This window comes from Dipteris shenzhenensis, chromosome 33 (assembly GCF_047967505.1).
Source record: "Dipteris shenzhenensis isolate YYH24624 ecotype China chromosome 33, Dip_SZ_1.0, whole genome shotgun sequence".
Lineage (NCBI taxonomy): Eukaryota > Viridiplantae > Streptophyta > Polypodiopsida > Gleicheniales > Dipteridaceae > Dipteris > Dipteris shenzhenensis.
The window spans coordinates 23,838,350-23,863,933 of NC_141628.1; the positions used below are offsets into that span (position 1 = coordinate 23,838,350).

Here is a 25,584-nt window from a genome sequence, read left to right on the forward strand (position 1 = left end):
ACATTGTATATGAAGTCTTTTTTGGAGTTGATGTGCCCTTCTTGAATACCTCTTTCCACTCCAACATCTCAGCTTTCCCTTTAGTGATTTGTTGTGAGAATTTAGCATGCTTACCCTGCAATATGGCTTCCATAGCTGCACAGATGTTCAACCATGCTGTGTTTTTATAGTATAACTAGTTTATAAAGTCCTATGTTCTAGTGGAAAGATGGTCCAAATGTTTAATGTTTGTCTTACAAGGAGAAAGTTTCATAACAGATAAGAAGTAAAGACCATATGTTTGGATTGATAGAATGTTAGGGTATGCGTATACTTATCATTATGATTTTTCACATGCTTGGAGACACATGGTGTGAAGAGTTGCTTGCTCATTATGGAGGTTTGGATTGCCATGATGATCAACAACTCGCATGTCTATCATGACATAGGCAGTCTACGTTCCCTTATCTTAATAGAGCATAGGATGAAAGTTCTGGGTGGATAACTCATATATCTAACCTAACATAGGTGAGGGTCAACTTTTACATGTCTTGTTAGACACTGGGTGAAAGAGAATTGAGTAGCCACTCATGTACTCAACTTGATACAATATGCAAGGATCAACCCTTCGAATGTGAACATCACTTGTGTCTAATTGAACACAGTGTGTTACTTATGTCTAGATGAGTATGGAGCAGTCAAGAATCAATGTCTTGAAAAAAGACCACCCTTGGTCGCGTGCCTCTCTAAACTCTAGTTTGTATACACTATGATATAGGTCAACGCTACCCCATAAGAACCAATGTCTTACCAAAAGACCACCCTTGGTTGCCTTCCTCTCTAAAGTCTAGTTTGTATACAATATGATATAGGTCAGAGCTACCCCATTATTCTTTAGAGGGGGAAGGAAGAAAAAGTCAAAGAAATGGACCATAATAAAATTCAAAGTGGGTTTATTCAACCTCATAACATGCTTATCCTACAAAGTTAAGTGATGATCCAAGCTAGATAGGTCACCTACAAGGCATGGGACACTCCAAATATTATCCAAGGATGCATCAAATCTTTTAAAGAGCATAATTCAATCCTATACCTTCTCTGGGGGGGGGGAAGAAAAAATTCAATCCTATACCAAAGGCAATAGACTAAATCATTAATATATGGTATTAGACTTTACATAAGATGGTAAGTATACTTTCTAGAATATGGGAACCTATTCATAGATTATGAGAATCACGAACCATGTGTTGTTTCACCCAAGGTAAGAGGATAAATGAGATAGTGAGTAAAAGCATGTCACTTAGCTCTCAAGCCGAAGACTTAGTGAGTAAACAAGAGAGTGCAAGTACTCCTAAGCACTCCCTTGAATATCCATTTGAAAACTTCTAAAAAGTAGGATGAAACTTCTAATTATGGATAATGTGTTATTACCATCACATTTACAGGTCAATGTAAGTTCAATGTATATTAACTATACTCGGTTCAATATTTTGTGGATGTGTGTATGTCTATGTATGGATTTATGCTTGTGGGAGCAGGGGATGCTAGGCATGAAACACATTGTAGAGAAGGTTTTGGCATAGCATTGTTGCTGAAATGTGGATACTTGAAGGAGGTGAAGCTTGTAGAAAGAGCCCTTAGCTCGCTTGGTGGTACTATTTATGATGAAGGTCCCTATGGCTATGCCCATTATGGTGCTTCATGAGACCCCACACGCATTCACACGTGCCTCCCTAAGAGTGCACCCCTGTCACCCGGACACTTCTCCACGGCCATCACTCGCCTCTCCTTTTGGCTGCATAAACTTTACAACACTCTCTCTACTGGCCTTTGTAGCCATCTCCATCGCACGTTCCCTTCCAACCCCCCTCTTGCCCATTATAGCCCCGTGATCTAACACAATCCATGGAACCCATGTAGTCCACTTGCTAGACGAAGCTCAGGCTCTACTTCAGTCTACCTAGGCTCTAATGAGATGGGTGCGAGAACATCGATTGGGAAAAGCCTGGACTCAGCTTGGGATCGTGAACTCAACTGCACAATTGCAAGAAGTATGCCAACTGCCAAGACAAAGTCGCTAGCGTTCCCATTCAAGGAATTTCAACAACTTGCAAGTTACTAAGAGTAGGGCGCACACAAGTTCTGAAGATTTGAAACCCCACAATGGAAAAGCTGTATGCCACATTTGTCATGTGACAAGACAGGGCAAAAGTTAGCTCTGAACTCCATTGAAAGACGAAGCTTGAGGTGGCCTTTAGACATTAAACACACACCTAGCGGGGTATGGACCATAGCTCGGAATCTTCAAAGACAACACAATTGTGAATCTCAGCAAGGCTTCCTTCGCTGTAAGACCACATGGTCCAACAGTGCACTTCTCCGACGTTCTAAGGAAAGTATGGATGTATTTTAATAAAAAAGGTTGAAAAGTTAGTTTTCAATTGCAATGTATTAAAGAGGCACAATAGAAGTTGGAAACAAAACTTCCATTGGGAGCAGCTGTAGAGATGGCTATTCACAAGAGTATAGGGGATATTGCATCGATGTTGTCAAGCCCCACGAATACTGCTTCGTGCAATCCTTGCATCAGAATCCAAATTTTAGCATTGAGGCTGCTACTTTTTTGCGCAGCGAACTCTCGTGCAAAGAAACCGTCAAAGCTGCAACCGATTGAAGAATTGTAATACTCAACTTCTACGAGATCAAAAACATGTGCGCGCGCACGCACACACAGAATCACTCAAATTGTCCCAGACAAGGCGAGGAGAGAGGCCATACCAAAAGACATGAAACAAGATAGGCGCGACACACAACGATATGGCCACGAACGAGGTTGCAACAACGTGGTGAGAAATGCTTGGAGGGACAAGTGTTAAGAAAAGAGTTTGTCTAGCGCTACTGCCTAGAAGGCAACGCTAATAAACTATGATTAATTTTAGCATCTTCTCAATTATTTCTAAGGGTTTAGAAATAGCCAACCCAAGATTGGCAATGGCTAGGATTAAGACCAAGCTAACCCGGCTGACGATTCGGGCCCAATCTAACCAAGGTAATAGATTAACCTAAGGTTTAGACCCCATGGATAAAATTGATCCGAGAACTCAGGCTAATCGAAGAAAGGCAATGCTATTCTAGAAAAAGAAAAAGTACCTATTTGGGACATGGCTTCCAAAGTAAGAGTCAAATGCTAATGATAGCAACGCTAGGCTTATAAATACTAGCTAGGGATTTACTATTTGGTTTGTTTGGGAGCAAGTGGGTCCTAGGGACACTAGAACTCTTGGCCTAGGAGTGGTAGCCTAGTGGCAGGCTCATTAATATGGGATTCATGACCTAACTATGAAGCACACTAGCTTCTTGGATGGGCTACTCTTCAAGCTCTTGGGTGGTTCTAAAATAGTGAGCCTATGGCTAGGAGGTGAGCTTGCTAGCTCAACCCCTAAGGGTTCAGTTATCTTATGGTTGTTCTTTGCTCAACTACCTGGACGTACGGACTACTACAAGCAACACCTATGAGGAGGGAACCCATGTGCTTTACAACTATTTATGCACAACAATGACCTTTCGAGTTGTTGACCCTTCGAGCCCTATATAGTGTTTCTATCGGTCCTCAATAGCCCCTTAGCAAATGATTGAAGAACGTGTGCAACAGGTAGAAATATAATTAGTGCATAGGTCAACCCATGGTGCCAATCCATCTTGAAGGACACTTGTGCAGCCATACTCCAAGACTTCTAAGGGTCAGAATGATAGAGAGGTTTAAGCAAACTTAAAACAATTTTAAGCATGTATTTCACTTCACTCCTTGCACTATCAAGATTAGTCCGATTCAATGGTTTTATTCATAAACTTAAGGGTGTGCTGCTCTTCAATGTATTAGCATCATTCTAACTCAAGTACCAGGGGAAGATGTGCCTATAAAACAAGCTTAGAATAGAAAATGCCTATATTGATCTAAGGTGGCATCACCCATGTTTAAAAACTCTCCAAGCTTAATGCCACATTATTATTATCATTTTTTTGGGGACATATTGGCTAAGCAAGGTGCCACCTTCGTGTATCAAGAAAGAGACAATATTGGGCTGGTTTTTTGGTTTACCTGTCCCAAAGCACAAAGCTTGCATCATCACCATTTTGCCAGATCAACTTTCCAGTTTTCAATTGTTAATATTTGATCATCTTTATTATTATGAAGGGATACATTAAATTGAAAAGCCTTTTATTGAAAAAGCCTCGATCCAAAAAACTCAAGCAACACATACCAAGTCTGGAATTGTTGTCCCCTTGTCAAGGACGTAACTTGTCAAGGAGTGCTCCATCTACCACAAAGTGTTCTGCCCAAGTTGTCCACTTGCAATGTGAGTTGAGTTCTGATTAATAGACTGATGGTATCAATGAATTAATCCTAGAAACTTTCCATTTGGCAACTTTTCAGTAAGTTTCCGAGGAATGTCCAGCTTGCTCCTTTTTTAACCCTGCTCTAGCCCATTATGACAACATGAACTTCTCTATTCTAAGAATCGAGATAAGGCCAACAACAAAATATTTCAACCTGTTGGTTTGAGTCACTTAGAAATAGATGCATACAGGGCGAAAATTCCCCCTATAGTGGACTCTTCTCCCACTACATATGACTATCACATATTGACTATGTAACTCAGGGGGCTGCGCCACATGCAGTTTTTTATTCTTTTAATGCCGTATGTTCTTGTGAACATATTGTTCATGTTCCCCTATTTAACAGCATAAATGTTCCCCTATTTAGCAGTATACTGCATGGCATTGACCTCACCACCTTCTTCAATGAGAAATTTAGCCCGAAGCTTCATCAGCAAACGGCCAAGATGACTAAGGCCTTCCCCTTCTCGGCCAGCTCCCCAGAAAAGATCATGAGGAGAGGCTTCCACAAGAATAGATCCAGTTGTTGATAGAAGCAAAGATCGCAAAAAAGGGTATGACGTGAACTTGGCAAAAAGAGCGTTATACATGACTTCTAGCTTCACACTGTCCCAATCTTGGCGCACCTGCACCAGAAACATTGCTTGAACTCATTACAATGGCTTATAGCCAGTCACAAACTATTTGTAACCCTTTAACAAGATCTTTCCACATTATTTACAAGGTACCTACAAAAAGCATTCGACAATCCTCTATCTAAAAAACATTCTCTATAACAGCTGGCTTTATACAACTGCTTTATCCATCCCTATAGCGCCTGGCTGGCTAAGGGTAGAAAATTTTACCAAATCAGGCCTCTGCTTCTCTAAAATCCGCCCTAATCGTGCTGCCTCTTCTGGACTTCCTGCTGCATGAATTTTCTCAATATACTCTGATACAAGCGGATCTTGAACCCCTTCAAACTTCTGTGCCTGTTGCAAAACCAGCAGATAAGCTCTCTCTCTCTCTCTCTCTCTCTCTCTCTCTCCAAACTCACACGCTTACCCCCACACATACCTGCACCCACTCAACCCTACCCCCCACCCCTCCTGCGCCACCCAAACAAAAAAAGGAAAAAAAAGCCCACCACGCACATATTACTTGTGTTAATTCATGTCTTTACTACAAAAATGAGAACTGTTTTCCTTCTAACCAGGCAATGCAAAACTTCTGATCTACCTCGACAAGGTTATCAAAGATAGGAACGTCTGAACCAACAGTGCCAACCTTCAGAAAAAGTTTATCCTGATTATGACAGCAACCTATGGGTTTCCTTATGAGCACAAAAGTAATAAGTCAATAGCCCCTAGCCTATAACAGTAGCCCCCTGCATCCTATAGGTTACTTCCATGCCATGTCATGTTATGCTCTAGCCGAGATAGCATGACCTCGGAAAGATCGGTGGGCATTTTCTCTTAGATGACCGACTTTTGTAATTTTTCATGTGCGTAAATTAAATGGTCAAGGGAAGTAACTGCCAAGGTCCTCGGTGAGGGTGTAATGGCATTGACTAGGTGGTTCTGAGTGCTAAGGCCTAGGTGCACCTAAATGTGTAATAATGCCAAGGGGCAAATGTTCTAAATTGTGCCCCAAGAGAGGGGTAAATGGTGTACCAAGTAAAAGGTCTAAAATGATCACATGTGGCAGAGGGAACCATCTAGGGAGTTGTGGGTTTGTGGATAGGCATGAGAAATGAATTACATATCTTTAGTAACATGCGATCCATGAAAAGGCTGGGTGGATATACGTGATGCCATCGCCTGTGATTGACGTAATCCAAGAGAGAATTAGGAATTGATCCTATCAATTGGTATCAAAGCGTGCAGGTTTGACGAGGGGGAAAGCAACGGAGTAGGCTGACGATGAGTTATGATGGCATGGCGCACCTTTGACTATTTGACGGACAAGCCTTGCGTGTTTGTGGTTGATGCCAGAAGCTTGGAAGAACCCTTGAAAGAGTCGCAGGGCCTGGACCTCCCTGGTGGTCCGACAATGGTTGGTGAGATCGTCACATTATTTTGGTATCTTGTCACATAGAAGCCACAAATCTTAGTTGACAGACCGCAGGTGCGAACGCGAAGCATACCAGATATTTTTGGAGAGGACTCAGAACGGGATATGTGACGACAAACAGTACAGGTTTGCTGAGCAGCGATGTGCGCCCGTGTGGAGGTGGCGATAACAAGTTTAGTTACGTGGGCTACCTCGACATTATAGTTACCAGACACGAACTTTCGAGTCAACGCGGAGGGTCTACACTAGGCGCGGGATTTGTTGGAGTGAGGAAATATGTGGAGCTGGGTGAAACATCTGCGTAACAGCAGACGAAAGCTATATTTTCCCGTTTTGCACAGGCCGGAGGATCTCAAAGCATCGTGACTTGAAGGGCCAGCCATTTGCTTTAACATTGACAATGAACCTTTTTATGCTGATTTTGGACCACTCGATCTCGCTTGTACCTATCATTTTGCATGAAGCCCTGTGCATGAAAACAAGCCCTCAGTTCAGCAGGAGGAGTGACGGGTGATTTTTGGGTCTCAGCGTCGTCTCCGACGATTTACTCCCGGGAGCAAATTTTCTTTTCTTCTATATCAAATTTTAGTTTCCAGTTTGCAGGCGATTTATTCCTGTACAGCAGAGGTTGCACTTTATTATTCCTGTACAGCAAAGGGAAATCTTTTTTTTTTTTTTTTTAACTATTTTCCCTTTTGAAACAATGTAGGCAGAGGGACAAGATTCCAGGGTGAATCCTAGTGAATCTAGAGCACGGTCTACACAACAAGTGTCCCATCACACAACACCTACTCTGGTGGGTAGGATTTGTGTACTAGAAGATGCTTTACAGCAGATCATGAACCAGCAGCTTCAAGTGAACGCTGGTCAAAATGAAATTAGGGAGATGGTGCAAGCCTTGTCGGCTAGACCATGTAGAAATGAAAAGGGCAAAGCTCTAGCAGACCCAGAGCCCAGTATACACTCATCAGAGCGTGCGAAGGTCAAGGTACCTAATATTGCCAACTATAGACCGGAGAAGTACGCTGGTCGGATGACCGAGCGCAGTTCTGATGTGATCGAGGTTTGGTTACACAAGTGGGAAGAAGCCTTCGCCATTTGTGAAACCAGATCTGATCTAAAGAAAATCCGTGAGACCACTCACCTGTTTATTGAGGCAGCGGATAGATGGTGGATAAAGCAACAGAAAGATCAAGTTACCCCTACCACTTGGGAAGGGTTTAAGGCTGAATTTAAGAAACACTTTCTTCCACCTGACGAAGAGTCCTGAGCTTGGGATGCTTATAGAAACCTTTGCCAGAGGAATTTGTCGGTGGCAGAGTACACTGACAAATTCAGGAAATGTGTTATGAAGATAACAGACCCTCTCCCTATGTTGGTTCAGTTAAAAGACTATATCTATGCACTGAACGACAAGATTAAAATGAAAGTTCGGGCTAAATATGTGACTACACTAGATGAATCTATTGCAGTAGCCCTGAACTATGAGGATGCCAGAGGTAGGCCTAGTGGGTTTGTGCAGGCAGGGACTCAGCATGAGTACCCAAGAAAAGGGGGATTTCAGAGGAAATGGACTTCAAAGACAAGTGTCTCGCAGCCAAGTGGCCAAACCAAGCAGGTGAAGCCGGTTGAGGGACCAGCAAAGACAAGTACCACCGTTGGGATGAAAAGGAAAATAACTCCAATGGCAGCCCGGGCTTGGTCAAAGTCCTCGTTGACCCCTGAGCAAAAAGAGAAAGCTAGAAAAGAAGGATTGTGCTTTGGCTGCCTTCAGCGACATCAGTGGAAAGATTGTCCACTGAATAAAGACCGTCGCACGGCCAATATGATAATATCTGAATGCAACGCGGAAATGCAAGAGTCCCAATGCGGAACATATGCAGATGCAATTGGCGGGACCTTCTCAGAGGTTAGTACATGTGTTGTTAAGTGTGTATGTTACTAAGTTAGTAAGCGGTGCACCTGATAACATCCTTTCAAAGCCCGCAGCAACGGGGTATACGGTTTTCGATGAGCCCAAGTTGATTAAAATGAAAGGACAAGTAGCCAATCATGATGTGATTGTGTTGTTTGACTCAGCGTCAACGGACAATGTAATTAACTCGAAGCTTATTAAGAGACTCAAGTTGAAAACCAGTCTGTCTGACTATGCTTATACGGTCAAGATGGCGGACGGAAGTTTAACTGAAGTATGGGACCAAAGGGTTACCCAGTTGGAACTTCAAATTCAGGACTATGTTGAGAAGCTAGACTTTGAGTTGACCAGGCTTGCTCACGCAGATATAGCCCTAGGTATGGCTTGGCATTTTTGAAAAAATCCAGCCATTGATTCGAAAAAGCATATTTACCAGTTCAAGATGAACGGGGTAGAATATGTTTTGCGAGGTGAAAAGGATTTACCTCGAGGACCATTGATTTCAGCCATGGAAATTCGGAAGACTCCGAAAGAGTTTCTGTGTCTGTGTATAGCATCGGTAGAGTCGATTGATGATGCATCGACTAGCACTTAGACTACCCAAGTTGGGAAAATCGCCGAGTTGACTAAAGAGATATCAAAGGAGTTCTCTGACTCTTTTAGGGATGAGCTACCTTATGGGTTACCTCCAGAGCGGAATCTTCAGCATAGGATCGAACTAATCCCGGGGGCGGAACCTGTAAATAGGCCTCCCTATCGAATGAGTTTTACCGAAGAAGCGAAGGTGCGAAGGCAACTAGAAGAATACCTCAAGTTGGGACAGATTCAACCAAGTTTCTCACCTTTTGCTTCGCCAGTGATATTAAAGAAGAAAAAGGATGATATGTTTCGCCTCTGTATAGATTACAGAGCATTGAATAATATCACTGTTAAGCACAGGTATCCGATGGCTCGGATTGATGATTTACTAGATGAATTATATGGAGCCGTAATTTTCAGTAAGATAGATCTTAAGTGTGGCTACCATCAAATCCAGATTAGAGCCGAGGATGTGCATAAAACCCCTTTCAGAAGCAGGTTTGGTCATTATGAGTTTTTGGTAATGCCCTTCGGACTTACCAATGCTCCTGCTACATTCGTCATGCTTATGAACGATTTACTACGTCCGTATATCGAAAAGTTTGTAGTACATTTTATTAACGATATTCTAGAGTTCAGTAAAAGTATTACTGAGCATCGTGAACACTTAAGAATAGTGTTTAGTACTTTGAGGAAAGCCAGTCTTTATGTAAATGAAAAGAAAACTATACTGTGTATGGTTAGGCTTGAATATTTAGGATTCATAATTACTCCAGAGGGGGTAGAAATGGATCCAAAGAAAGTGGCTGCGATATTGACTTGGCCAATCCCTCAGAGTCTGACCGCTTTGCAATCATTCTTGGGATTTGTCCAATTTTATCGAAGGCATATCAAAGGATATTCCGAAATAGTATCGCCATTGACTGATCTGACCTTAGATAAAGTACCTTTTATATGGGGACAGAATCAACAAGAAAGTTTTAACACCATAAAACAAGCTGTGGTCACAAGACCGGTGTTAAAAATAGTTGATCCCCAGAAACCGTTGTTCCTGGAAACCGATGCAAGTGGCATTGCGGTGGGAGCAGTTCTCCTTCAAGAGGGAAGGCCAGTAGCCTTTGAAAGCAAGAAGCTTTCTCCCTCTCAAAGGAATTGGCCAACTCATGAATTGGAGTTGTATGCTGTTATCCATGCTTTGAAGACATGGAGGCATTATTTGTATGGTTCAGAGTTTTATGTGGATGTGGATCATGATACTCTGAAACATTTTTGTAAATAGCCTGACTTGAGGGGCCGCCAAGCTAGGTGGGCAGAGCTCATGCAGGAGTTTAATTTGACGATTCGGTACCGAACAGGGAAGGATAATAAGGTTGCTGATGCGTTGTCTCGCATTATGCATAACATGAGTTTCACGGTATTAGAGAGTGCTCTAATGACCGAGATTAGAGAAACTCAAAGGGTGGACGAGTTTGTCCAGAGCTTATGGCCTAAGGCTCATGTGTTAAAACCCGGGGAAAACGAAAAGGATGACCTGACATCCAGAAAAGGCCAAACTTATGCAAGATATATCATAAGGGATGGTATGCTGAAAAGAAATGGCAAGGTAGTAGTACCTAATCAGAATGATCTCAGATGGAGAGTCATTCAACGGTGCCATGATAGCCCATGTGCGGGACATCCAGGAGTCGAGAAGACATATGATCTCGTGAAGCGAGATTGCTTTTGGCCAAAGATGAAAAAGCATATTCATGAATATGTGACACGGTGTTTCTCGTGTCAGGTAAGCAAGGCCGAGCGGGTGAAGCCACCCGGACTTTTACAGCCCTTGGAGATACCACTAAGTGGGAGAGCATTTTCATGGACTTTATTGTAGGGTTGCCTACGACACAAGGAGGGTATGATTCTATCCTTGTGGTGATTGATCGTCTAACCAAGATGGCTCACTTCATTCCGACTAGAGAGCCTGTTAGTACCCCGCAAGTGGCGAATTTATTTATTAGACATATATTTCGTCTGCATGGGTTGCCTAGATCCATAGTGTCAGACCGAGATGTCAGATTTACCGGGCATTTTTGGACAGCGGTATTTGAGACACTAAGGACTGAGTTGGAAATCGGTAGGGATCATCCTGAAACGATGGCTCACTTCATTCCAAGTAGAGAGTCTATTAGTGCCCCGCAAGTGGCGGATTTATTTATTAGACATATATTTCGTCTACATGGATTGCCTAGATCCATAGTGTCAGACTGAGATGTCAGATTTACCGGGCATTTTTGGACAGCGGTATTTGAGACACTAAGGACTGAGTTGGAAATGAGTAGTGAGGATCATCCTGAAACGGATGGTCAGACGGAGAGAGTCAATCAGATTTTAGAGGATATGCTGAGGACGTATGTGTCATTGAGGCAACATACGTGGGACAAGTGGTTAACATTTTTGGGTTTGCCTACAATGATAGAAAACATTCCTCTACAAGGTTCAGTCCATTTGAGCTGAACTATGGTTATAGACCAGCAAATCCAACTACAGTTGGAGTACCTCAAAAAGTGCCTAGTGCCACGAACTTTGTGGTTCAGATGCGGGAGATGCTAGCACTTGCGAGAGCTAATATCCGCCAGGCTATGGATAAAGCCAAAATGTATGCGGATGAAAACCGGTCTATAAGAGTATTTAAGGAAGGAGAAAAAGTTTTTCTCAGAGTTCCTTCGCACTCGAAGTCGTTAACTTCAGGAGAGTGTGCTAAGTTATCACCTCGATATTGTGGGCCATGGTTAATTTTAAAAAGAATAGGCAAGGTAGCCTATAAATTAGAATTACCACCGGGGCGTAAGGTGCACCCAGTGTTTCATGTTTCTCGTTTAAAGAAATTTTTGCATACTGGTGACTCACTAATCGAAGGTGTGGTTTTGTTTCAGGAGATAGAGGATAATGCAAGACGCAAGCCAACAAGAATCCTGGACCGAGGAACAATGCAAGTGCGCAATCGGAAGATACCCACGGTGTTGGTTGCATGGCATGGTCTACCTCTATCGGAAGCTGCTTGGGAATCCGTATACCAGTTACGGAGAGTGTTCCCAGATTTCATCATCGAGGTCGTTGATGCTTGAAGAGGGAAGGAATGTTATGCTCTAGCCGAGATAGCATGACCTCGGAAAGATCGGTGGGCATTTTCTCTTAGATGACCGACTTTTGTAATTTTTCATGTGCGTAAATTAAATGGTCAAGGGAAGTAACTGCCAAGGTCCTCGGTGAGGGTGTAATGGCATTGACTAGGTGGTTCTGAGTACTAAGGCCTAGGTGCACCTAAATGTGTAATAATGCCAAGGGGCAAATGTTCTAAATTGTGCCCCAAGAGAGGGGTAAATGGTGTACCAAGTAAAAGGTCTAAAATGATCACATGTGGCAGAGGGAACCATCTAGGGAGTTGTGGGTTTATAGATAGGCATGAGAAATGAATTACGTATCTTTAGTAACATGAGATCCATGAAAAGGCTGGGTGGATATATGTGATGCCATCGCCTGTGATTGACGTAATCCAAGAGAGAATTAGGAATTGATCCTATCATGTCATGGGTGTACGGAGCTAGTGTGATAAGATCAACCAACGTGGGCTAGGACTATCTTGTCAATAACATTTAGAACTGCTTGCAATGAAACATAAAATTCTGATAAACATGGAATAGAAAGGGCTATATAAGTAGAGCTCCAGCCTTACATAGTGTCTTGGTACGGTAACAACCGTTGAGGGATTGAACCTGGTAGATCTCAGAGCAAATCATTTAAGTACAGAAAGAACTGGGCGAGGCATGAAAGTACTAGCTCTGCTAATACTAATTACCATTTCCTTCTGTGGTTCCTAACTTGAGCAGAGGGGGCTTGAAGTATGCAATGCCTATTACCACGTTCTACTGTAGGTTCCCAGCTTGAGCAGCAGGAACCGGCTTGAAGCTATCAGCTGGGTGGTGAGGCTGCTACTCCTCCAATGTGGAAATACAGTCAACTTCTGCAACTTGCTAGTATTACTGGAAGCTTCGAAAATTATTGTGCCACTTTAGAGAAAAGATTTAGTGGGGATGCCAGTTACCTGCCCAGTCTTTATATCCCTTTCACAGTTTTTGCACATAATCGCTCAAGCAATTTCGTGGCTCAAGTGAAAACCTTGTCTAATTTATCCTGAAAACCTTGGGAGCTTGAGCTCTACTTACTAAATTGGGGAAGAAGCAGGCTACTATGAATCCAAATTGTCTGATGTATCATGTTGGAGACATCGAGGTGTCAGCTACTTCCTTGTCAAGCTTTAGTTTCTTTAAAGCAAAGATGCATTAATTTCCAAGATGCCTTATTGGTTTAATGACTAAGGTCTTGTTAGGATGCTATCTTGCTTGTGTTTATGAAAAGTAATACACAGCTTTTTCATGGCTGGGAGGAAGAAAGAATCTTCCAGATATTCTAGTGACTTGTTTCCTGAATAGCAATGGTATAGGTTCTGTAAAAAACTTTTTTTGTTCCACTTCAGACCATTCAATACTTTGCACTCACACTTCCTTCGAGGCAGTATCCTTTGTCCTCACTTTCTAACTTTAAAAATTGGCAGCACTGTTTAGAGGTACAACAGGAGTTTTGACATTCAACAGTTTCACTTTTCTTTCCTTTTATGTGGAATCTAAATACACTTCTCTTGATTTTCATCAATCCCAAGCAGAGCACTTTTTGATATTGACTTTAAAAATTGGCAGCACTGTTAAGAGGTATAACAGGAGTTTTGACTTTTGACAGTTCACTTTCTCTTTCCTATTATGTGGAATCTAAATATTCTTCTCTTGATTTTCACCAATCCCAAGCAAATGCACTTTTTGAGATTAACTTTAGATGAGCAAGACCTGATAGTAGTGCTCAACACTTTTCCATAGCATTGGTCTGCCATTGGAGCCCGGAACTATGATTTGGTGAGGCGAAAAGTTTGAAAAGGCACCGAAGGCATCCCATGCCTTATAAAACGATGTAATACTTGGTTTTTCCACAAAAGGAACTGCTGCCGTACTAGGATCATCCATCCCAGCTGGAATCTGAGGTCGTAGATCAGGTATTGGTTGGAGGTACCCAGTAACAAGCATGTCAGGACCAACCTGAACATTCGACCAAATATAATCATAAGAAAGAGCCTGCTGTTACTACAAATGGAAACCTCGCAAGGGGAAAAATCTTTTGGCAAGCTTTTTAATGTGAGCTTTTTTACCCTTTCCTTTGTTTTTGCAAGCTTTTTTTAGAAATCCATACGTGTTTTTGTTATAAGAAAGATGGGAAGGTTAGAAAGAGGGAGAGAGGATGTAGGATATGTTCATTTTCATAGCATGTGGGAGGGGTGGAAGAGTGTATACTGTGCACAAGGGGGGGGGCGGATATGAGTGGCAGGAGGAGGCAAAAAATTATGGAAGATATGTCCACATTCAAAGTAGAAGGGAGGAACTATGGGAGATTTGTTCATTTTCAAAGTGTATAATTTGACAGGTTTGACCTCATATTTGGATTCCTCGTCGAATTCCGGTCATTTTGCGTATCAACATAACCATATTCCTATATAAATTTAAAAAATGGTGTTTTTGTCATTTTGGCCTGTTTTGGGCCTATTTTGAGTCTGCGCTAATGGTGTTTTTGTCATTCTGGCTTGTTTTGGGCCTATTTTGAGTCTGCGCTAGACTCAAAATAGGCCCAAAATAGGCCAAAATGACAAAAACACCATTTTTTCAATTTTTATCGGAATATGGTCATGTTGGTACTCAAAATGACCAGAATTCGACGAGGAATTCAAATATGAGGTCAAACCTGTCAAATTATACACTTTGAAAATGAACAAATTTCCCACATGCTCTCCCTTCCCCTTTGCATTTAGTAGATGAACATAACTTTCACATTCCTCATCCTCTCTCTCCTCCTCGCACTCCTCTTTGCATACCTTATAAGTTCCCCCTCTACGTTCTCCACTATGATAACGAATATATGTTCCAACTCCCCTCCCCTCCCTTCTCCATGCCACCTTACCCATGCGCCCGTCCCTCCCCCTTTCCTTTATCTCCCCTCCCCCCCCTCTCTCCTCTTAACTGCAACCACAACCCAAACTTTCAACCCACCCCACTCCATGACCCCCCCCCCCCCTCTCTCTCTCTCTCAGGTGAATAAAAAGCTCGCAATATTCATGAAAATTAAAAAAAAGCTCATGACAAAAAGCTCACCAAAAAATCACACCCCCTCGCAAGCTGCATTTGTTTGAGATTCAATTAGTTAAATGCTCCTTTACCTGCTCAAATGAAACATCTGTAAGGTTGAGCGCCTGCGTCATCTCTACCATTCCCATTTCTCCAACAGGAGAAGGGGCAGTTACACCTCCAATTATCTTGGGAGCAACGAAAGCAATAACCTGCTCTAAGACAATAATGTATCACTGTTACGCATAAAAAATCCAAGCCATTCTCTGATTTCAAGCTTAAGAGCTGCAGGAGCTCACAAGCTTGGTTGGATGAAGAAGTTTAGTACCCCTGCTTTCTACTGCAACTACCAAAGTCCAGAAATTCACCTGATCTACTGACATGGCACATAGAGATAAAAACACACCACTCTAACAAAGGGAAAGATTCAATATTCGTCAATCACTTAGAACAGGGAAACTTTTTGAATGCAAAGCAAAATCAGGCATTTTTCTTTCGATGAACAGTCTCGTCTCATTAAGAATGTGCATAAACAAGTATTAAAGAGCTTAGCTATATTTAATGCAACCCTACCCCCATACCTGCAATCATTGCTTTTCGGGTAGGAGGGGGGGACATGCAATCATTTCCTGTAAACGTACCTTTGAAGACAAAGTTGGACCAGTAACATGCTGATCATTTCTAGAAATGCCCACTATATTGTTAAGTAGTGAATAGTTCTTAAGCCATAAAGTTCCATGAAGAGGGGGGGAAATGGTTCCATGAAGAAGGAAAGCCATTTGCTAGACTTACTTTGTGAATAACTCCGGATGTGATTGCTGGTGCAGCTAGGGTGCCTCCGCATTCCCACATGACACTAAGAAAACCTCGATCATAACAATAATCCATGACTCCTTTTGGCGTCAAAAAGTCGAACTCCACAATTTCTACTCCTTTTTTTTCTAGTTGATATTGAAAATCTTTCCGAGCTCCCCTTTGTGTCATGACTATTGTAGGTGTATTGGAAACCTCCCAGAGGTTAGCATCCTCAGGCAAATTCAGGCATCGTGACATCACTATCCGCACAGGTAAGTGACCACCTTCTTGCCTAGTTGTCAATTTTGGATCTGCAGGAATACATTTAAAGATAACAAGAATAAAGATGTAATAGACTACTGTATCAAAGCTGTCCAGGCAAATGATCCCAGCATATAGCACAAACACATAACACAGGAAACTCACTGTCACGGCGAACTGTGTTTCCTCCAACAATTATAGCATCACTCCTCCCTCGAGTGGCAAACACCCGTTGCCGTGACTTCTTGCTGGTGACCCAGGCTGCATGTCCACTGCTGGCAGCAATTTTGCCTAAAAAGGAGAAACATGCATAAGAACCAACTAACCCTTGAGGTTTGCCCTCCTTAGTCATAAAACGTTGAATTACTAAAACCTCACCATCGAGAGTCATTGCATACTTCAGTGTGGAGAAAGGGACTTGAAATGCAGCCCTATAGAGGAGCGGAGCATTCACTTGCTGACATGCATTCAGGGCTTCCTGAAAAGAGGCCCAAACACAAAGAAATATAAAAATTCTCACAAATAAGAGCACATTTCACAACAAGTAACTAGTAAGTACTGATCTTCCAACAGAAAAAGACTGTAAAACTTGCTTTTTCAAGTTAGATGGATTCCATGAATTTCAGAAAGCCTTCGATCAGAAAACATTGAAGGTGAAGGAAAAATAATAAGACATTTTGCTTTGGGCAGATAACTAATAATGACCAGCACAAAGAGAAGTTTCGCATTCGTGACAAATCCACAGAAACTACAGAATTGGGGAGAATCACAGAAATGAAGTGCACCAAACCCCTTCAATTGCATTGACAAGATTTCAAAACTCTCAAACCTTGTTTGTTACAAAATTTCCCTTGTAAAAAGTGTGATACAAAATCGCTCAAACGATCCGACACGCAAATGCAAACGAGCTATCTCAAGAAAAGTGGATTGTGGATGCGGAGGAGTCAACAAGACCCAAATGCAAAAATAGATAACCCCCTGAGAATGGATCAGTGCTAAGGTGGCTGAGGTTCTTCCAAGAGCATGCATGCACAAGTCAAGCAGTGAATCCAAGAAGCACTTCTGATATAGGTCCTTTCATTACCATATCAGCAAGACCAAGTCTCGGCAATGCAATGAAAACTCTAAACCTTAGGGCCAATCATTTGAGCATGGCATGAGATACCTCTCCAATAGACATGTTTTTCCTTTCTGCAAGTCCATTTTGCTATGGGGTATGACTGCATGAATATTACTACTTTATGCCATGCTTCTACAGGAACCTTGCAAACTCATTACTCTCCCCCTCATTCTGACCTTAGGCATTTTATTGGTAGGCCTGTTTCTTTCTCAACCATACCTGCCAGATCCTTCTACTCGTAAGCTTACAGTGAGCAGAGGAGATGTTTTTATAAGATGAGCAGCTGGTACAAACCAGTAAATGTGATTGATGATGTGATGCACAAAATGGTAATGCTGCACAGAATTCATAGCAGCAATCACAAAATATTAGTGGACCTGTAGTGTCCTCTAGCAGTGGTTCACATACTTCACCATGGACACGTAGATTGAGATCAGGAGAATCTCCTCAAAGCAATGCAGATAGTGGTATGCAAGTATCACGAAAGGGAAAACAGAAAGTAGATCAACCCATGGTTTATGTGAATGCAGGTCACTCTTATGTGGATGGTGAATCCAGTGGCTCAGAATAGAGCCTTGATGATGAGTTGGGTATAAAACTATACTGCATACTTAAAGACATGGAGCGAAAGGCTTTGAGAGTTGTCAGAATTACTCTATCCAAAAAGGCAACATATCTCTAACACCTTATTAAAATCGAGCAGATATATGTGCAATTACAGACTCAACTGCTTATACTTCCCCTCAATAAAAGCAAATACTTGCATTTCCCTGATATATGTTTTTTAAAGGGGAATCTGACATTACAGCGGCAAAGAGAAACTTACTTCCTGTTCTTGAAAACCACAATCACATCCAGGGTCTTAATCACATGTGCAATGTACTCAGTACATAGCCCTCACGATCTTTGACTTAGCGATTGTGTAACTTCAGAGTTGCCTGTTTGATATTACCGATGGTAAAGAGTGAGCAAGAGGTGGGATGAGGTAGCTGAGGGAGGTTTGGTATAAGCCGATGGGGGACGTCATGAAGGGTGCGTGCATAAATGTGCTAGATGACTAGGTCTGTGAGAGGGGAAGTGGACCTCCGCTCGAGAAACATCCGCCAGAAGTCTTGGGAGTTATTAGAAATAGAATGCTTACTCATTTTGACGGAGTCTCTTTTCTTTTGACGGACCAGACGGTGAACTTCTGCCAGAAGTCCGTGGAGTTGCTACTACATAGAATGCTTAGTAACTCTTCCTCATTTTGACAAATTCTCTTTTCTTCCGACGGACCAAATGGTTATACTCTTGTTTGGTCTCTGTCTCGGTCAAAAGATGTTGCTTGGTCTTGAGTTTGAGTCAACGGCGCAAGACCTTACACCACAATCATACCCACTATATATTGCAAGGTAATCCAATGGGTAGTGGGTGGGTAAATCTAGTGGTGTGAGATAGTCAACTACATTGGACACTCCTCCATGTTGGAAACAAGTGAGCATACCGGAGGAGGGCAACCTCTTGAGATCATTGTAGATGATTAGATCATGCATTCCCCCCATCTCCATCGGTTTTTTATTGAAGCTATACTTTTATATTACTATTAAATCTTAACAAAAGTTTATCAAGATAATTTTTTTAGTTTCACGATATTGATAAAACATAGTATGATTTTATATATTTGCTTCTAAGTTAAATTTGTAAATCCTCACGAAACTTTTAAATTTTTAACATAAAGCTTCAAATCTTGGCATTTTATTTTTACAAGGGCATATAAGCCTTTGATGCCAATATAAAAGTTTCACTTCTTAATGAAACTAACATGAGTAGAGACACATATTAACATATTAAAAGTTGAGTAGGGATACATACTGAAACTAACATGAAAAATCATCCATGCCCATCTCTATGAAGGTATGCCCATATGACGTGACTTGGGGATCCTTGATCGAGCCGTGCTGAAAATGCAGTCGACAATCTTGGCATTGAAGTCTGCAAAAAGGGAAACTTCCTTGAGACTCGAAAAGCCCATGATGCAAGATAGCATATGGGCATGCCTCCTCCTCCTCCTCTCGGTGCTCCCCGGCCAAATGTAAGGTCAAGTAGAATACCACAATGAAGGTAGCCTCGAAGATGTGCTCCTGATCCGAATACAAAGGAATCTGGTGTGTAGATCGCGTCGCTCCAAGGTGATCATCCCAATGAAAGATGATATATATAGAACTGTGACCCCACTCGATCCACGTACTCATCTTGCCTCTCTGATCTCGGTAGGCTGACTCCCATGTGTACCCATAAATTAGTGGTAGTGGGCACTCTGGGCTCAGGTGAGTCCCTGTGTAGAATACAATGTCACATCCTATAGAAGTTCCTTGGCTGTGACCATAAGGTTCCATTACATTTCCACATGGTACAAGTCAAGGTCTCAGTCCTATGAGTCTCACAAGCCCCCATCTCCCTATGCAAGCATGTCAATAGATCCTTGTCTAGGGCCAATCAGGAGTAGACCCTCATGTACTGCCGCCCATGTCCCCTCCCTACAAGCAACATCTTGCTGTGATAGGAGGGCTCGCCTCTCCTCCACCTTTAGAGGAGTAAGATCCTCATCCAAGGATGAGGCCCACAATTGCTTTATTTATTCGCCATGTGGCAATTGACCTTTGGCCCCCATGATCCAGTCAGAATGCATGGAGTCCTTGACGGGAAGAGGTTTAGAGTTAGGATAGATAATAGTACCACATTTGTAGTTAGCGCCTTTGCAGCCTCATACTTGACGTCAACGATCAGTTCCTAGATTGCTACAATCAGCTAACTACCAGCCCTTAACACATGTGACGTGGCATTGACACGTGACAATCCATGCTGACAGATGCTGACGTGGCACTAAGGACACCAGCTAACGTGGCAGTGCATGCATAGAGCTGACGTGGCAGCCAGCTCAGCAGATGATGTGGCAAACCAGTGGTTAAGTTAACTTTGGTTAGTTAACCCTGTTCAAAGGTTCAGTTAGTTGGTCTAACTAAGCCAAACTGGTTAGACAAACCAGGTTTGACCAACTAACCCTGGCTGTAGTTAACCAGACCATAGCTGGTTAACTAGACTACAGTGGGTTAAGTTCAGTTGGGAGCCAACCAAACCAGACCAGAACTAGTCTGGTTAGTGTAACCAGCCGGTTACTTCATCCAGCTATTGGCCAATAAAAAAAAGGTTGCAGAGACAGTTCTGGCCATCAATTTTCACTCAGCTGTCAGACTTTTTCCTGTCAGAAAAACAGCAGATAAGCAGAGAAATCAGACATTTGCACAAGTAAAGAAATGCATTCCTTTGAGCAGTAAAAGGGAGAAAAACAGATGCTTTTTGAATGTCATTTGCAATAGCCAGAAAAGGGGCACACAGCTTTGAGTTTATGCCTTGAGTTGACAGCCCGGCACTGGCACAAGTTGTGAATGCAAGACACCTCTTGTTGAGGTATTTTTTTCTCTTTGAAAAGCAAAGGCTGATTGCATCAGTTGCATACACAGTGTGTGTAAGAGTTGCAGATCTTAGACAAGTTGCAGAGATGGCTTCACAGCAGCATGCCCAATCATCCCGTGAGAAAATGGCAGAGTCTAACCAGGTACAGCAGGCTGAGGCTATACAAATAAATAAAGAGAATGCCTATAGAGAGTTGATTACTTAGTTGGGAGAGGCAACAAGCGATCCCTTGTTTCACAAGATGGTACAACCTCTTTTTGAGGGAAATCCAGAGAAGCCTCCCTCTAGAGCAGATCAGGAAGAAGTGGTGGGCAAAAAGAGAAAAAGAGCAGGTCCTCTTCCCAAGAAGAAAAAGGCGAAGCATCATCACAGACTACAGTTCATACAGTTCGTCTTCATCTTCTAGCTCTACCTCTTCATCCTCGACATCACCTCCTTCTTCGGGATCTTCAGAGTCAAAGAAGAAGAAGAAGAAGAAGAAGAAGAAGTCCAGCAGGAAGGCAGAGACTAAAGAATTCAAGGACGGTGGGAAGTCAGTAAGATTTGCCACTTACAATGGCCAATACGGCCAAGCTGAAAAGGCTATGCAGTTCATAAGGCAGTTTGATGCTGCCTTCAGCCTGGAAAATTTCAGTGAGTCCTCAAAGCTTCGTATGGTTGGTTTACACTTGACTGGTACAGCCAGTGCATGGTGGATAGCTAAAACAGCCAACTAAGTAGCCCCTAGGAAATGGAGGGACTTCAAGAAAGCTTTCTATAAACAGTTTATTCCCAAACAGTTTTGGGATCATGTCCTTCTGGGTTGGAAGAGGAAGCACAAGATACAATTGAGTCTTACAACCAGAAATTTTGGGACACATACTTGCAGGTTTCGCCTTTCAAGAATATTTCTGACAAGACTCAACTCAGGAAGTATAGGGCAGGGCTCACTCCAAAGATACAAGCCCAAGTGAACACCAAAGATATTAAAGAAATATCAAATCTCATGCATTCAACCGATGTGGCTAGTCTCATGTACATGCAGGATCCTACTGGTGTGCCTTCACTACAGGCAGGGTTACCAGGGGATAAAAAGCCAGCGACCCCCAAGTTTGAAACAAGAGAGTTTCCCAAGGCTCAGAAGAGGGGATTTCAGCCTCACAAGCCGAGGGGAAACCAAGTTCAAAAGCCCTATAAGGGAAGACCACAGTTTACCCCTGAATAGATTGAAACTTTAAGGAAAGAGGGTAAATGCTTCAAATGTGGCAAAGCGGGGCATGCAGCTGCCCAATGCCCAGAAAAGCCTTCAACTTCGAAGGGAAAAGAGGCAAAGAAGCCACGGGGACTGCAAAAGCCTATGGCAGGAGGAATTCCTGACATACTGGGTCATGTTTCAAACCTAGAGGAACGAGAATTGCTGCTATCTTGGGGCAAAGTTAGAGACCAGCAAGCGCTGATTTTATTTGATCCAGGGGCTACTGATAACTTTATATCAGAGGATCTAGCCCTAAGGCTAGGTATAAAGACGAAGGAACTGGGCAGGACTCCAGATGCCGATCAGATGTTCTGTGGGAACCCTGTGCCAATCACTCCCTTGATAGGGAAGCATCTTCTTCATATATAGAATTATGTGGATCAGGAAGACTTCTTCATTTCTCCACTGAAACATCATGATGTAGTCTTGGGTATGCCTTGGTTCCATCGCAAGGCAGTGAAGTTGACTCTTCCTGAAAGAGTGCTGGAGTTTGTACATAGAGGCAAAGTGCATCGTGTGGTTGCTAGGAACAGAGGGGAAACTATTCCCATTGTATCAAATAATTCTGTTGGAAAAGAAATAAAGTTTGCAGTTTCAGCTTACATGGTTTTTGTAAAAGAGAGAGAGATGGAAATGCATGCTGAAATATGTGAGGCAGATCAGAATAAATTTCAGTTTCTTAAAAATTTTAAAGATCGCTTTTCTGAAGCTTTACCAAGGGAGCTACCCCCTGAGAGACCTGAGGATCATGGCATAGAACTTATTCCTGGCAACGAGCCACCCAATAGGCCCCCATACAGAGTTAGTGCAACTCAACAAGAGGAGATTATGACTCAAGTGCAGCCTGCAGGACTTGTTGTCTAAGGGCTGATTCAGCCCAGTTCTTCTCCTTTTTGTTCCCCTGTACTGCTAGTACATAAGAAAGATGGCTCATTCCGTATGTGCGTCGATTATCGCGCACTGAACAAAATGACCATCAAGAATAAATTCCCTATTCCGCGCATTGATGATGTGCTGGATCAGTTAAATGGAGCTTCAGTTTTCCGCAAGATAGACTTAAAGAGTGGCCATCACCAAGTGAGGATACAGCCTCAGGATGTGCACAAGACAGCGTCTGCACTACTTTTGGGTTGTATGAATATCTGGTGATGCCTTTTGGATTGACAAATGCCCCAGCTACTTTCAATCGAATGATGGATCATATCTTCCGACCCTACAGACAGTTCACTGGTACCTTCTTTGATGACATTATTATATTTTCTAAGTCTGAAGAAGAGCACAAGGAACATCTTGCTATAGTGTTTCAAGAGCTGAGAAATCATCAGCTCTATGCAAACAGCAAGAAAAGTGAATTATTCCTGGAAGAAATCCATTACTTGGGACATATAATATCCAAAGATGGGATACGGATGGATCCGGCAAAGATCCGTGCCATTCAGGAATGGCCAGAGCTGAAAATTGTGCATGAAGTTCGAAGTTTCCTAGGCCTGTGTTCTTACTACAGATTATTTGTCAAGCATTTGCGGATATAGCCGCTCCACTCCACGATCTTACTAAGAAAAATGCAGCTTTGGGCATAGAGGAATTACAGCAACAACTCAAGCACTAGAGAGGTATTTCTTTTGGCCAAGGATGCGGAAAGATATACTGAATGCCTTACATGTCAGAAAGTGAAGTATGATAGACGGAAGACATCTGGCCTACTTATGCCTCTTCCCGTGCCTCAGGCACCGTGGGAAAGTATTACAATGGACTTCATTTTTTATTTGCCAAAATTAAAGTCAGGCAATGATGGGATTTGGACATCATTGATAGATTCAGCAAGCAAGCTCATTTCATTTCAGTTCACAAAACCAAAAAGGCAGATCATATGGCTAAGCTTTTCATGGCATAGATCTTTAAGTACCATGGTATGCCTAAGTCCATTGTCATGTTGGAGATAAGTGCACACTAGGTGTACTATTTCCCTAGTCTACATTTGTCTAGTCTCAGTTTAGTCTTTGTGTCTTGAGTGTGTGCCATGTGGCACCTCTACAATTATCCCATAAGCACTCTTGCTCTATGTCTTGTACTTTGGCCCATGTATTCATGGGTCACATCATTGCAATCTATCTATCTTGTGTCTTGTCTACTCTCATCTCAAGGTACTTCTTTGTCTTTCAATCTTGTTCTTATTTTACTTCTAGTTTTCTAGTTTCTAGCTCTTTCTTCTATATTCCTACATGGTATCAGAGCCATGTAGATCCCTTTTCTCTCCCCTCAGTCTGCTGTAGCCATAGCCGCACCTCTCCCAGCTATCCTCTGCTTCTACCCCGATCTCGTGAGCTGAAGGAGCCGCCTCTTCTCAGATTTCTGCCCCGCTCAGCTGGTCGCCATCATCTCCGAAACGGGCTGCTCCTGTCTGCCCCGCCATTCTCTGCGCCACCACATCAGGCCGCCTCTTTCTGCCCCACCATCTCTCTGCTAGATCTGCATGCCATTTCTGCCAGCCGCTGCTGTTCTTCTCAGTTCTGCCCGCCATTGCTGCGCTCACCTCTTTCAACAGGTGCACCTCTCCAGCCCCTGTTCATGCTGAAGAGCTGCCCACGTCTTCCCTACGGCATTGCTTTGGAGCTTGCGCTGCCTGCACCTCCTGGACCGCGCCTCTTTCTGCGCCTTTGCCTCTGCCTGGGATTTATTGCGCATCATCTAGAGGCAGCTGCAGATCGACTTTCCTCCTGTTAACGAGCTATTTGCTGCATTCAGTTCTGCTCTCACTTCCTCTTGAAGAGTCTACAAGGTACTGTGCATTGTCTCTTTCAGTTTGCTGAGCAGTCTTTTTTGTTATCCTCATATCTGCAAACTGCTGGTTCCTCATGCTTCAATGGGCTGTCATATGCTATGGCCTTGACAAGTGGTGAGAGAGCCGGCTTCTTGGATCTCTTCTTTCATTCATTTCTGCAATCTTGTAAGGGAATAGACACTGCCCTTGCATCTTAGCAAGAGGCAAGACCTTCCCACATGGCCTCTTCTACTCATTCTCTCATGTCTATCGACAAATTCAATGGGTCCAACTTTCATACTTGGCAAATCAAAATCAAGTGCCATCTTATAAAAAGAAGGTCTTTGGGACATTGTTCACCGTGCTGCTCCCGAAGATTCCAACATTGAGCAAGTTGTCACTTATGTTCCCACTGCCAAGAACGACAAAGCATATGCTATCATCTTGCTCGGTCTTGGAGATGATTACATTCATCACATCTCTGACATACAGTCTGCTTCTCAAGCATGGATCACTTTGGATACCCTTTTTGGACCCCGATCTAAAAACTCTAAGATTGCACTTATGATCTCATTCTTTGATCTACATATGCAAGAGGGAGCTACTATAGCCTCTCATGTCAATTATCTTCGCAGTCTTATGGTTCAGCTTGCATCAGTGAAGTCCCCCATCTCCGAAGATATTGCTATTGCTGTGCTTCTCAAAAGCTTACCTGACACCTATGCTACTCTTGTCACTACCTTCAAGTATCACAATAATCCTTCTCTTGAAGGTATCATCAATGCTCTCCAAGAAGAAGAAAGAACTCAACAACGAAAGGTAACTGACACTGCA

At 42.7% G+C, this 25,584-nt stretch overlaps 1 protein-coding gene across 1 annotated transcript in view; it reads right to left on the reverse strand.

Moving 5' to 3' along the window:
- Positions 1-4,186: 4,186 nt before the first annotated feature.
- The window catches only part of LOC147879853 (riboflavin biosynthesis protein PYRR, chloroplastic-like), a 29,407-nt gene continuing 8,009 nt past the window's right edge, over positions 4,187-25,584 (reverse strand). The window contains exons 3-9 of the mRNA XM_087371589.1: positions 16,561-16,660; positions 16,348-16,473; positions 15,919-16,232; positions 15,219-15,338; positions 13,804-14,049; positions 5,223-5,348; positions 4,187-5,003 (exon numbers count right to left, since the gene is read on the reverse strand). Of these exons, the coding sequence (XP_087227715.1) occupies positions 4,737-5,003; positions 5,223-5,348; positions 13,804-14,049; positions 15,219-15,338; positions 15,919-16,232; positions 16,348-16,473; positions 16,561-16,660 (1,299 nt within the window). The 3' untranslated portion in view covers positions 4,187-4,736. The remainder of the gene's footprint in view (positions 5,004-5,222; positions 5,349-13,803; positions 14,050-15,218; positions 15,339-15,918; positions 16,233-16,347; positions 16,474-16,560; positions 16,661-25,584) is intronic.